General features: G+C 40.1%; 1 protein-coding gene across 1 annotated transcript in view; it reads left to right on the top strand.

Moving 5' to 3' along the window:
* Window positions 1-14305, top strand: part of MYO10 (myosin X) — a 169469-nt gene that overhangs the window by 140566 nt on the left and 14598 nt on the right. Inside the window, exons 23-30 of the mRNA XM_052781271.1 lie at window positions 116-325; window positions 629-668; window positions 1099-2001; window positions 3277-3400; window positions 5280-5523; window positions 7815-7910; window positions 11296-11389; window positions 12158-12213. Of these exons, the coding sequence (XP_052637231.1) occupies window positions 116-325; window positions 629-668; window positions 1099-2001; window positions 3277-3400; window positions 5280-5523; window positions 7815-7910; window positions 11296-11389; window positions 12158-12213 (1767 nt within the window). The remainder of the gene's footprint in view (window positions 1-115; window positions 326-628; window positions 669-1098; window positions 2002-3276; window positions 3401-5279; window positions 5524-7814; window positions 7911-11295; window positions 11390-12157; window positions 12214-14305) is intronic.

Consider the following 14305-nt stretch of genomic DNA (forward strand, 5'->3'; position numbering starts at 1 on the left):
TATGTTGTTTACTACCACGGGCTCATTACTGCAGGTCACCACGGCAAGACCTCTCACGACTGCTCGTTAGTTCCTTGTTCCCTTAGAAATTGGCTTTTATTTTTTTTCCTCCCAGAAAGCGGTATAGAAAGGTTCTCTACTATGTGGTTGTGATACAGAAGAACTACAGAGCATTCAGTGGTAGGAAGAATTTCCTGTGCCTGAAGAAAGCAGCCATAATCCTTCAGAAGCAGCGGCGAGGCCAGCTTGCTCGACGTGTTTACAGGGAGCGACTGGAGGAGAAGCGGAGACAAGAAGAGGAAAGAAGAAAAGAGGAGGAAGAAAGGTGCACTATGCTGTCTTAAATCACTCTCCTGTCTGTGCCATATTAGGTTTTAGTCTGAATAGCCTTTATTTCAGGCTATTCTTGATCGAGTGACTTTGGAAACCTTTGCTGCTTCTGCTAAAAGATGCATGTCGCTATCATGGTAGTTTTATATTCACAAACATATCATTGGTGACCTCATTTTTGGCTGTCTTTTCGACGTGGCAGATGATCTCTGTAAGTTGAGCTATTGCCCTAGCAAAGGTATGTGATGAGCTTAGGTTGAGCTTGGTTTACTAACTTCTTTTCTTCCCTCACTTTTAGGGAAAGACAAAGGCAAGAAGCAGAGCGTCTCGCCCAGCAGGTAAATGATATTCTCAATACTTTCAGCCATCCTGTTTATTTGAGTATCTCATCCCAGCCATTAAAAAAATAAAAGGCATCTGTGGCATTTAAACTAAACTTATTACAGGAGTTGGCAGATAAAGCCAAAGGAAACTTGATACAGTTGTTTGCATGGAAATTTCTTTCACCTCATGCTTCATTTAATTTCTGGCAAAGATTGGACTTTCTGCATGTACTTGAGCTTTCCAGTATCTGTGAGCAAAAGTAATCATGCTTTCATTTTTCTTTTTCTTTCCTTTTCTTTTCTTTCTGATGTAGGGATAAGGGTCCTTTTAAATGAACAGCACAGTGGGAGCATCGTGCTTTTACAAATAAATAAATGTAAAGAAGGAATCTTGCATTGAGGTGCTTTATTTTAATTTTTTTTTTTCATTTTATTTTGATCGCAGGCTGAAGAAGAGAGAAAGAAGCAGGAACTGGCTGCCATTCAGAAAGCCCAGAAGGAGGCAGAGCTGAAGCAAGAGGTGGAGAAGCAGAAGGAAAGCAGGCAGGTAGAAGAAATCCTGCGTCTGGAAAAAGAAATTGAAGACCTGCAGCGCGTGAAGAAGCAGCAGGAGCTGTCCTTGACAGAGGCTTCATTACAGAGGCTGCAGCAGCTTCGAGACGAGGAACTCCGGCGGCTCGAGGACGAAGCGTGTCGAGCAGCCCAGGAGTTCCTGGAATCTCTGAACTTTGATGAGATTGATGAATGTGTCCGAAATATTGAGAAGTCTCTCTCTGTGGGCAACGGGTATCCTGCTGAGCTGACTGAACAGACTGGAAATGCCTGCAGTGAAAAGCCCAATTTTAACTTCAGCCAGCCATATCCTGAGGAGGAGGTAGATGAGGGCTTTGAAGCCGATGATGATGCATTTAAGGATTCGCCCAACCCAAGTGAGCATGGCCATTCTGATCAAAGGACCAGTGGCATCAGAACAAGCGATGATTCCTCAGAAGAGGATCCCTATATGAATGATACTGTGGTGCCAACAATTCCTGCTGCTAGCAACACCATGCTTATACCTCCTGCCCATGATACAGTCAGTCTCCACAACTCTTCAAGCGGTGAATCCACATACTGCATGCCAGAAAATGTATCGTGTAGACCCCCAAATTCTGTGGAACTTATTTCTCCCGATGGAGACTATGATTACGACCAAGACGATTATGAAGATGGTGCTATTACTTCTGGTAGCAGTGTGACCTTCTCTAATTCGCACAGTAGCCAGTGGTCACCGGACTACCGATGCTCAGTGGGGACATACAATAGCTCTGGAGCATACCGGTTCAGCTCTGAAGGAGCTCAGTCTTCTGTAAGTATCATTGTTTTTATTATCTAATAATTGATACGTGCTTTCTGATTTTTCTGATTTTTTTTTCTGATTTTTTTTTCCCCACTGTGCAGCGGTAGAGTCGCTGTAGCTGTTCTTAGAAACGTCTGTGTTGCGTAGTTTGATTTGCTTAGGCTGCGTATGGATATAGTTGTCTGTTGCCATCTAGATGCCACTGGGGTGAGTGCATTAGAGTTAAAGGCAGCTCAGATGCTGCTTGCAGTCCTAGGCTTATGCAAGGGTATGGGGTTTATCTGTTTTAACGCAGAACTGCATGATATTTGGTGAGGAGCTCAGTGCATGGCCTTGGATGCAATTCATAAGCAAAATTCTTCTCTGTGTGTGTGTTTGGAGTCGGGGTACCAGGTAGCATGGTGGGGAATTGATTTCAGAAAAACCAGGTTCTGTATGGAGGAATAAGCTGCTTGCAGAAGTCCCTGAAATGCCAGGTGTATTTTGAGATTACTTGGAGAGTAAATTTCACATGATGGCAAATGTTAAAATTACTGAGGCAGACGCTCCTGCTGAGGAGCTCTTTTTCAGTACTGTTTACTGAGTATACTGTGGGCTTTACTCCTACGAATGTTTTTTGGAAGAATATGATTTCCTCTACCACTCACAGAATACTTCTGTGAGAAGTCTGATTGGGAAAGTGAAAAAGTATTTCAGCAACATTGACTTACTAGAAGGAAAATGTTAACACTAAGATATCTATTACAGTTGAGGTAATAAAAACCAGTCAAAGAGCCATCCTAGTCATTGGGATAAGTTGCCAGGTCTTCCCTAAGAGGAAACACTTTTAGCTGTCTCTGTTGAGGCCTCCTTCCTGTTGCGCGGCTCTGGATGTGTGTCAGATACAGAACAGAAATTCTGATTATTTGGGGTGAGGGTGGACGAAAGCTATTACCACACCATGGGGAATATGTTTCTTTTTCAAGACTTTTCTAAACTGTTACCCACAGCACTTTGATGATGGAGGGAGGTAGCCCTGGCCACGCTCTCGCAAAGGGATAACTTTCCTGAGCAGCTACAAAGCTGTTTCATAGATTTGTTACATGACATGAGGGCTAGTGTGTAATCAAACAGTTCAAGCTGGAAGTTACTACGATGTACTCCTTCCTTTGTTAGCTGGATGAAAAATGAGGAATCACGTCCTTCCAATACATCATAAAGTGTTTTAGCTGAAGACTCCTAAACCAATTTTATCTAAACTCCTTCCTGAGAGATCATTTCACCTTTATTTCCTTTCTTCTGTAGTTTGAAGACAGTGAAGAAGATTTTGACTCCAGGTTTGATACAGATGATGAACTTTCCTACCGGAGGGATTCAGTTTATAGCTGTGTCAGCCTGCCCTACTTTCACAGCTTTCTGTACATGAAAGGTACTGGGTGAATCAAAATTCACTGAATATACAAAATAACCAGAAATATTTATTATACCTTGCACTCCAATTGCTGTAGAGTTAAGCTATTTTCTTATTTTTCAAAAGGTGATGGAAAAGTAACTTAATTTGAGCTGCTCTCAAATTAAGTTACTTGCAGTGGCTTACATCTAGCAGTGTTTTTCCCCTTTGCAAAGAAACATCAACATTTTGGGCTGCCTCTGTTTCATTTTATGTCTTTGCTGGCTCATAAACAATAGAATATCCAGTATAAATATAACAAAATAACTCACAAAGTCAAATTGTACCAGATTTTGAGGAAAGCTGGTTCCTGCTCCCAAAATGTTGTAACATAAACAGCATTCTACATTGAAGACCAGTTTTACTGACCTCAGTCGACTTTAATTTTGGATCCCCCAGCTGGCAACTAAGCACCACGCAGCCGCTCGCTCGCTCCCCCCACACCCAGTGGGATGGGGGATAGAATCGAAAAAAAGAAGTAAAACTCGTGGGTTGAGATAAAGACAGTTTAATAGGACAGAAAGGAAGACGACAACAACAACAACAATAATAATAATAATAACAATAATAATAATTACAATAATAAAAGGATTAGAATATACAAAACAAGTGATGCACAATGCAATTGCTCACCATTTGCCGACCGATGCCCAGTTAGTTCCTGAGCAGCGATCCTACCCCCAGGCCAGCTCCCCCCAGTTTATATACTGGACATGATGTCCCATGGTATGGAAAACCCCTTTGGCCAGTTGGGGTCAGCTGCCCTGGCTGTGTCCCCTCCCAACTCCTTGTGCCCCTCCAGCCTTCTTGCTGGCTGGGCACGAGAAGCTGAAAAATCCTTGACTTAGGATAAACACTGCTTATCAACAGCTGAAAACATCAGTGTGTTAGCAACGTTCTTCTCATACTGAACACAAAACACAACACTATACCAGCTACTAGAAAGAAAATCAAGTCTATCCCAGCTGAAACCAGGACAGATCCGAAAGACACAAGGATATGTGTAGCAAAGGGGGATGAGAGACTGAAAGAATATACACAGGAGTTCTCTGGTGAAGATTCTTGGGTTTATCTTCTGATGATTGATAGTAAATAACAATCTAGATGAATCCTTGTGTGATACCCATCACTAGCATAACTAATTTTCCTGGAATAGGAACAGTGATGAATGTGCTCACAGCTATCTTTGTGTGAAAAATAACGCAGTCATCACTAGCATGGCATTTACTTTCTGACATAGCAGTAATTTTTTGTGGAATGACAGGAGTGCCTTGGTTTGGTTAAGGTTTTTACAACTGTGATGTAATTAGAGTGCAAGGTGTATCGTCTACCGTGTAGTCACACTTTGGTATGACTGAGCTCACGCTGGTATAGTTCCTACTCGGAGTATAGCTTTTTCAGGTTTTGTGGTTTTGACTTCAATATTGCTACCTCTTAATAACCTGGAGAGAGGAAAGAGTTTAACGCTAAACTTTTCTTAGATTATCATTGAGATACATTGAAAACAGTGTTAAAGATCTGATTCTCATATGTGGTAAGACTTCTAAATAATTTATTTTTTATTATATATATGCTATGTATAAGTATATATAATTATATACATGTTACATATATGTTTTTGTTATATAGAGATTTATTACAATTTGTAATTTGAAGGTCTTTAGATTGCCAACAATATTGGTGGCCTTAAGGATATGCAAAAATGAGATCTTTGGTTTCATGGCTTACAGCAGAGACTCGGTTTAACTGCAGCATTGTTGGTCAGCATCTTCCAGCATTGGTTCGGTCACACCTTCTGTTTTATAATATAATTTTTTGTCTTAACTGCATATAAACCCACATCTGTCTGTCTTGCCAGGTGGCTTAATAAACACATGGAAGCGACGCTGGTGTGTCCTGAAAGATGAGACCTTCCTGTGGTTTCGTTCCAAGCAGGAAGCACTTAAGCAGGGTTGGCTTCACAAAAAGGGGGGTGGATCATCTACGCTTTCCAGAAGGAACTGGAAGAAACGATGGTTTGTCCTCAGGCAGTCCAGGTTGATGTACTTTGAAAATGACAGTGAAGAAAAGCTAAAGGGTGCCATTGATGTCCGAACAGCCAAGTAGGTTTATATGTTAGCCATAGTTCCTCCTAAAGGCTTCTTGGGGCTTAGTCTGGGAAGGTGTTGAGTGCCCTGCCTTCAAATTGTGTGAATGCAAGCATGAGAGTGTGTGCGATGAAGTTACTGAAAGCAAGTGTTGTCCATACTTGGCTCTCTCTTAAGTCTACAGAGTGCTCCAGAGCTAAGCCAGTGCCAAATACTTCAGAAAACTGCTGCTACAATGAACCCGTCCATGCTTTCTCCCAGACTAGAGGCCCTACTTAGTCTGTAACGATTCCCAAGGCAATTTGGGGCACGTTGCCAAGTCTGTAGCTGCAGGCAAACCTAGAATGAAGAGGGTGGAATTAATAGGCCCTGAATATATTTAAGTTAGCATGGGTCAAAGCTGTATCTTCTGTATGCATTTACGATTTTTTTCATGTCTGAAGTAATTGTGGTCGTGGTAGAAAAGTCTTTAAAATGTATATATTCATTTAAAAAAAAAAGAATTACTAAACCTAACTTAATAACTGATGTCTTGCTAACTAAAGTTCCTTACGCCTTAAAATTCTATGCTTCTTGAAGCATGCATCAAAAAAGTTTTCTGAGGGATGGTATTTTTCCTTCTAAACAGTCAGTATGCTTTATGAACTTACGGATTATCTGATTTAAAAATTAAAGTGTGCTAACATTGGTAGTCTCATTTCTGTATAAAAGTGTACATAAGCTTTCTTCCAAGGTAGAGAAAAATACAAATGGCTGTAACACTTGTTCCGCTCTGCTCCTTGTAATCTGCAACTATCCATTTTATTTTGTTAATTTAACAAAGTACTTAAACTAAATTGAAAGCTTAGATTAATCTTTTCTTTAGAAGTCCTGGCTTGAGCCTGATTTCAGGCAGGACGAAGTAAATGGTTTCAGCGAGCATCCTGACTTGCTCTTGTAAAACCAATGGGCTGCTGGCTGTCAAGTAAATCTCTGAATTTCTGAAACTGAAGTTCCTACCACAATTTTTATTGTGGAAACTGAATTTGACTCTGTCTCATGTACCCACAGCATTTATTTAGCGTATTTTTCTAATATGTTTAAACCTTTTTTTGTTGTCACCACGTTGGTTCATTGACTGTGCTCTATAGAAGTTCTTTGCTGAATGTACCTTTAAAATTGTCAGGTAAAGGTTGTTGAACCTAACTTGAACTTTAGGTTCAATCAATGATTATTTGTGTATAAAGTAGCTAAAAGAAAAGGTACTTGTATTAAAGAGCTGTATGTCATGAGAAATAAGCAATAGCTTTTCTAGGTAACTAATATTCACTGAGTGCGTTCCTAACATATCATGTGACTTGCGTATTTCACCACTCCGTATTAGGGACCCCGTTCAAATTAAATAAATCTTAGGCTGATTCACTTAAAACACAGAACAGGGGGGTATTCTGTTGGACACTGTTATTGGGAGGGAAGGAAACCAAATTAAAGAAAACAGTACAGAATTATAGCTTTTTGTTTTAATAGCAGGTAAGTTGTCCTCACGAGTCTTATAAGCAGAGCTTGCATATATCGTTTATAGGATAGAGATTTATGAGAATGGTATAGCTGATAAGTATAGCTAGTTAAGGAAATAATAAGCCTCAGACAAATACAGTAAAACAGCAGAAAGGAAATCAAGTTGATTTCTTAAGCTTCAGGAAAACCTGATGTAATACTTAAATTACTCCTTAAAAATCTTGTGCTTTGTGGTTCATTATTGTTTAATATATCGATACTTAGATGTCCAAACTACAAATTAGAAAGATGTAATTTTTCAGCAGATGAGTACTGGGCTTTCTCTGGAAGCCATGTTTGGAATTGTCTTTATGCTGACTCACAACCACACAGAATCACTAAACCAGGTTTTGTTTGCTTTTTGTTTTTAATCTTCCAAGAGCTTTCTTTTTACCACTCCAAAAATTACTTGGGTATGCAGTCAGTTCAGAAATATATCCATTTCTCAACTCAGTTATCCTTGCCTCTCTTGAGGTTTGATAATGCTGCTTCTTTAGTTTTTGTTAAAACAATAACAGGATAGTCAACTTGGTATAGTGACATTCATAATAGTTTGAATATTTGTACCGTATAGGCAGAAAGCACTACAACTATAGTTCGGTGAATTAATACTTGTCTGATAAATCATATTGTGAGTCTTGCAAATGAACCTGATCAAGGCTGACTGCTGTTATTTTACGTATCAGTAGTTTGTGAGCTTCTCAGCAGAACAGAATTTTCAAAACGTTGACAATCTCTAATGCTCAATCTTGGCGTTTTCTTCTTTTCAGAGAGATTGTTGATAATACAGGCAAAGAAAACGGTATTGATCTAATAATGGGTGATAGGACCTACCACTTAATTGCTGAGTCTCCTGAGGATGCAAGGTATGAAAATCATCAGGCATTTTTCTTTTTTTTTTGTTTTTCCTCCTCCTTTTTAACCTCTATGCCATTCTGACTTGTGTTTGTCATGAATTTGTTTGCCCACTGTCACAAAATATTCAAGCTGTGTTAAACATGTTGCATTTAACACTTTTTCAAAAGGCCTGCTGAGAAGAAAATCTTGTGGCAGAACATTACTGGGAAGAGTCAGACTGCCAATGAAAATTTGCCTAGAATTTGGCTGTTACCCATTTATTGCTAGCAACTTTCTGAAATACAGTATGTCTGTAGAGAGGCAGTCATCAGCCATTGATGCTTGTCTTGTGCATTGCCCTGCTGTGTTTAGCTGCATAGATTAAATCAATATATAAGACCCTGTAATCTGCCTGAAATAAAGTACTGTTCTTTAGGGTTGGGATCTGTTTGCCTAAGCAGAGCCTAAAATTTTTTCAGGTAAAAGTTGTAATGTGGTCACTAGATTTTAGGGTGAAAGCATGTTCATGAATAAGAAGGGCGTGCAAGAGAGTGTTTCCCTTTCTGCTGATTTAAAAAGGGTCTTCCTTTTGTTGCTAAAGGATCCATATCAAACTGTAGAGGGAGGCTGGTATGTGAGGAGCAAGCTTGACCTGTCAGATCAGTTGTAGTGCATCCTTTTAAAAAAATAAAAAATCCCCACACTGCAGTTCATACGAGATAATAATATGCTTGCCCATAAAAATCAAGTTTTAAATAAAGTGAACTTAGTAATCAAAGCTTATTACCCACTGCCTTGCTGCCCCAAGGCCAGAATACAGGATGCCTATGTCAACATCACTTGAGCTACTTTGCTCTGAAGCCTTGAAAGTTGCTTTGTATTCTATTCTTTTTAAAGGTATAATACCTTCCTATATCACAGGACCCCGAATATAAATTTAGCAATGCTTACAATGCAGAATCATTCCTCATTTTTTAGGCATCCTTAAAATTACCCTTGAAATAAGTTATGAGCTTTCCAGCAGTTATTGTTAAGATTCTTGTGTGATGGTAGTATATTTTAAAATGAAGGCTTAGCTAAAGTCTCTTCTATTAGACTTGTGTACCTAGTATGCCCTAGGGACCAATAAGAAATTATCAGCATAAAGACTTGTCTGTTGTCATGCATCTCTCTCTGATTTTTTTCGTAAACACGGAGAAGGAGACACTATAGGCTATTGTTGTGTATAGTACACATAACATACCATCCAGATTAAATTACTTTTTACCAGTGTATTTCATGTTTCTTTTTTTTCAGTCATCCCAGGAGACTTTAATGAGGGAGATGTGTAAGGATTTGCAGATAGGCTTAAGTCAAAGCCTCGTTCATGTTTGGCAGTGTTAAAAGTGAAGTACAAAATTACTGGACTGTGTTGGTTCTGGATCTGCTATTGAAAAAAAATGTTTTGTACATGGGCTAGATATAAATGAAGGGAAAAAACAAGAGAAACCTGACATGCCACCCCCCCGCCCCAAAAGAGGAATTACTATTTTGATCGTGGAAGTGTATTTGAGGAAAGAAGTAATGCTTCAGTGGGCAGCCGTTGCTGAGGGTTTATTCCTTTCAAAGCCCTAGTCTGTCTTTTTCCCTATTCCTGGGTTCTGGGACTCAGCTGAAAGACAAAGGAGGTCCCGAGAGGGAAGAAAGCAAAAGGAGAGTAAAGTCTGCCTTTGTCTTTTGCAAAGTGCCGTGATTAATTTTTCTCATTGTTTACACAAAGATTACATGAAATTATGAAAACTCTGAATTGTTCTTTAAAATCCAATAAGAAAGTATTACTAAATGTGCATACAGTGCTATAAAGTCTTTTTTTGTTGTTTTTAAATAGAAGATTGACATTTAAATACATTTGCAATTCCTGAGTCCAAAAAGGAAAGCTGAATTTAATTTGTGGGAATTTTTTGGTACGTGGGGTTTAGTTTGCTTCAGCTGATGGTTCCTTCTCTCTAGGTGACCCTTCCCTCGTTTCGAGGGGTTTTCGGTGACCTTGTCTTACATCCAGCAAAGTAAAGTGTTAAGCACAACCTCTCTGTGGGTATCTGAGTCTTAACAAAAGAATCAGAACTCGGTATGTTCTCATCTTCTTTATCGTCAGGCACGCTAAATCTTCGTTTTTCTTCATGCCTTGCATTGTTTCTAATGAAAGCATAAGCTGTTGGAAAGGATTTAGGATATGGCAGCGATGGTACTGTTCGACAGACTACACAGGTTTTCTCAAGCTATTTTGGCAGTTTGGTTTCCAGATAGCTGCATTGTGGGGAACAGTTGGCTTCTGAATGCTGAAGTTAAGGAGGCAGCACGTCAGGATCCTACGCATAAATTCTGTGACTACAAGCAGTTGCAGAAAAGATAGCTTTATATATAAATCCAGTAGTTTTGCATTTGTTTCCTCAACCTGGTGGTGGTGGAGGAGCCTTGGGAGAAGAGTGAGGAGTCTGTTTTAAAGGCTGGGCTTTTGAGCCCTTTGAAAACTTGGCCCCAGGTGGTTTTCATTAGAATGGCAAATTTGTATCTCAAAGAATGGCATTCAGGAACCTGCCGAACAGGCCAAGCTCTGCCCTGGATTTCAGTGGGATTGCTTAGAGCAGTTGAGCTTTATCATGTGCAAGTGCCAGGAGGGTAGAGGTTTCCCAGAAGCAGAAGGTGAGGTTGGAATTAAATCCTCCTGCAATTGCTGCTCAGCACTAGGGGCCGAAGTACTGGAAACCTCTCTGCCAGTTTTCCTGTTGTGGATGTATACGAGGCCACAGGAGTGGCACAAACTGGCGCTGGCTCAACTTCACTGGTCCTTCCAGCAGCGGGATTTTCCAATGCTCCATAGGGAACAAAAAATGTAGAGGTATTTGCTTGGGGTTTTTATTCTTTTTTCCCCCCTCTCAGTTGTGCTTCTACAGAGGACTTGATGGGCCTGGATGGTCTTTGCAGAAGCATCACTGTAAGAAACTATTACCAGTCACGCTATCAGTGCAGCAGAATTTATAATCTGAAGGTTGGGTTTCCCCTTAAATGCTTTGTGTGTAGCTACTAATGTATTTTTTTCCAGATGAAATAGGTGGAATGTGTTACAAATAGTCTAAGCACTCAGATGTTTCAGTGTGCTTACTGCCAGTTTTTCAGGGATCCCACTTTTAGAAGGTATTTGTCTTCAGGAAGACAGGTATGACACGAGCTTGGATGGGAGATGTGGAGGGGCTTGCTTGTACCCAGTATTACTTGCACCGACGTAAAGCCTTGCTGCTATTATGCGTGTTGACTAAAGGCATCTTAAGAAATTTCAGAAACCTGCAGAACCTGCTAGATCTCTGCAGAGCAAAGGTGACAGAAGGCTTGTGCAGGAGCAACATTTTACTTACACTGCTGCCTTTCTCTCCACAGCCAGTGGTTTAGTGTACTGAGTCAAGTCCATGCGTCCACAGAGCAAGAGATCCGAGAGATGCATGATGAGCAGGCAAATCCACAGAATGCTGTGGTAAGTCTAAATCTGAAGAACTTTTCAAAGAAAATATTTTCAGAAAACAGGGGCACTGTGCTGGCCACAGCTTCTGAGTCACAACCTAGGCCTCCTTAAATGCGGTGGTAGCTGTGACACTGGCTAGAGGCTCCATGCAGCTATACAAGAAGAGAGTGACTTCTGCTTCCTCTCCCATCATTCACCTTGATGAAAAATGAGTGGTGTTTTGGGGGGTGTTTTTTTCTGGTCCAGTTCCTTATCACACCACAGTGTACGTTTGAGTTTCAAGTTTTGCAAAGGTACAGTTAATGAGTAAAGTAAAAACCCAAGAGTTGAAAATTCTGAGATTTCTCTGGTTCTGCATTTATCATTCTGTACAACATACACTGGGAATAAATGGGATACATTTGGAACCTAATGTCAAGCAAAGGGAAATAAAAACTTCTGCTTAATGGCTTCAGAAGTTTGTTCTGAGCAGATGCCATTTATATTGGGATGGCACTTTTAGGTGAAAAGTTCAGGCAGGTTTGGAAGCATCGAAAAATAAGAGCAGTTTTTGAGCTGCCTCCAGCTTAACTAGAGATAATCTTTTACTGGACCTGTTTATCTGGGTCTTTTAGTTTTCCCCTCTGCAGTTTTAATGGTTAAGAGAAACTGATGCCCAAAGCTGCAGTTCACTCTGCTTGATCAAAGCTGCTGCTCCTGTCACCTGTCTCTGAGAAGAGTACTGCGAGTAACGTAATAGTAAATGTCTTCCTCCTTTTCTGGTTGGCTATTTGTTTATAGGGTACACTCGATGTAGGACTAATTGATTCTGTCTGTGCTGCTGACAATCCAGATAGGTAAGTCAGAACCACACCTGGTGACTTTCTTTTTCTCCTTTCTCTAGCCAAAATCAGATGCTTTATACTCTAGTCTCTATATTCTACTGACCGACCATGCATTAAAACGATTCATTACTGCCTCCCCTTTCATAGTCCTAAACACCACATGTTAAAACATGGAATAGGAATGGTGGTGGGTTTTGGGGGGGCTTCACTAACTTCCTGGACACTGCTTCATATATGAACTGTTCAGCTATTAAAGTGATCCAAAAGTAGAAGATTAAATATTTCTGTCATTTATGCAAGTAATGCTCCTGAAAAAGAGCAGCTTATTTTTGAGTACTTTAGCAGTATAGTAGGCAGAAAAATGTATTTATTTTAACATTTTTCTGTTCAGCTTCTCACACAAGAATGTTGTCTTCTACAGGGATGGGAATTATTTCCCAGAATAAAAATATCTTGTAACAAAGAACAATGCAGCATAAAATGTTAACAGTCAGGATATTCTTAGTTCTTGAAATAGTTACAGTGTTTTGGGGGGATAAAAAGTAAACTGGGTTCAGGCTATGACTCTCATTATAAGGTTACTTCCTGGCTGTGAGGTGTTATTTGCACTGTGGGAGTTCATTCCAGTCTCCTCATTGCACGTGTGTGAAACAGCTGGGTTTAAGTTACTGGTTTGTCCTTGGCCTGCCAAGATCCTGATACCACAAGTAACAGTGATTATACGCCCAGGTTTCCTGAATGATACAACACAAATGTCCAGAGCTTTCACAATTTTAAGTTAGAAAGGCATTTCTCCTGTAAGCATTTTTCACACATTTTTTTTCTTGTTTTTTTTTTTTTTTTAGTTGTCTCAATCTAAATCAGTGATGGAAGGTTTTTCAATTAGGAAACGAATTTGGCTAATACAGGCAATAGATTATTTTTATCTTGAGACGTAGGAACCCACTACTGCAAGCTCAAAAGAGAGAAGCTGAGCAGAGCCCTTTGAATCTGCATTCAGAAAGAATCCCAAGAATGGGGCTTCTGTCATTTTCCTAAACCAGGGAGGAGGAGAAGGGAGCCTGGAAGGTTGGCTACTGTTGATCATATTCTCCTGCTTGATAGCTTGATCTACCTTAGTTTATACCTTAGCGCTCTCCTTTTTCAGTTCCCTCACTACAGCTCGTCTGTAGCTTCTGTCCTGTATATCATCACATTATCCAGCTTTCTAGAGTGTGCTTCATGTAGCTCAGTCTAAAGCTTCACACATTTTAAAGCATGGTCACAAAATTGTTCTGTTTGGTTCCCACGCCCACTTGTTTCCTCACCCATGACTCTTCCTGAATAATGTAGCACTTCAGCACCACAGTGAGTGTGACCAAAACACGGGATTCTGATCACTCCCTTACCCCTTCTGTGGCACTGGTGAGCACTAGCTGTAGAGAACTATTAGGTAACTTTTAAGAGAACTTAAACACTTCTCATGTTACTTGATTTACTGTAACCTCCCTTCACACAGTTTTCTAATTTTTCCTCCTAATAGTTTAATTTACTTTTTTCTTTATCCCATCATCCATCTAGCTTTTATGTGGCACACACTGGTTCTGGAGAATGCTATCATACCTGGGTGAACCTCTCCATCCCCATAAACAATTTTTTGATTCGTTCCAATTTCCACCCAGTTACCTTCTTGCAAGAACTGTAAAAGGAAGGCCCGCGAGCTTCTCGTGCATGGGGTGGCCCAGACTGCATCATTCCCGTTTTCTACATCTGATACAGTTCTTAAAAACTGTGTTCCCAGATGAAAAAATTAACGGTAAAGGGTTAAAGCAAGTGTTTGTAGGCTGAAGAACCTGCCTTTCTAATCCAGAGACCCATCAACACAGTTCACTCGGGCTAGTTCTTCATGCTTCAGTGAATCCTGGTGTAGGATTGGGTAAAAGCCAGACTCTCATTAAAAATAGATTGTATTCTCTGCGAATTGGGTTGCACTGCATTAAAAATAAAAGAATCTGTGTTCACATGCTGCTTCACTGTAGACCTTTGTAAATTGTAGTTGGTTTTAGCTAATGTAACTACTGAAGCAGACACTCTAAATAGATCTGACCCTGAAATAGAGTTTTGA

This window comes from Harpia harpyja, chromosome 1, assembly GCF_026419915.1.
Source record: "Harpia harpyja isolate bHarHar1 chromosome 1, bHarHar1 primary haplotype, whole genome shotgun sequence".
Taxonomy (NCBI): Eukaryota; Metazoa; Chordata; class Aves; order Accipitriformes; family Accipitridae; genus Harpia; species Harpia harpyja.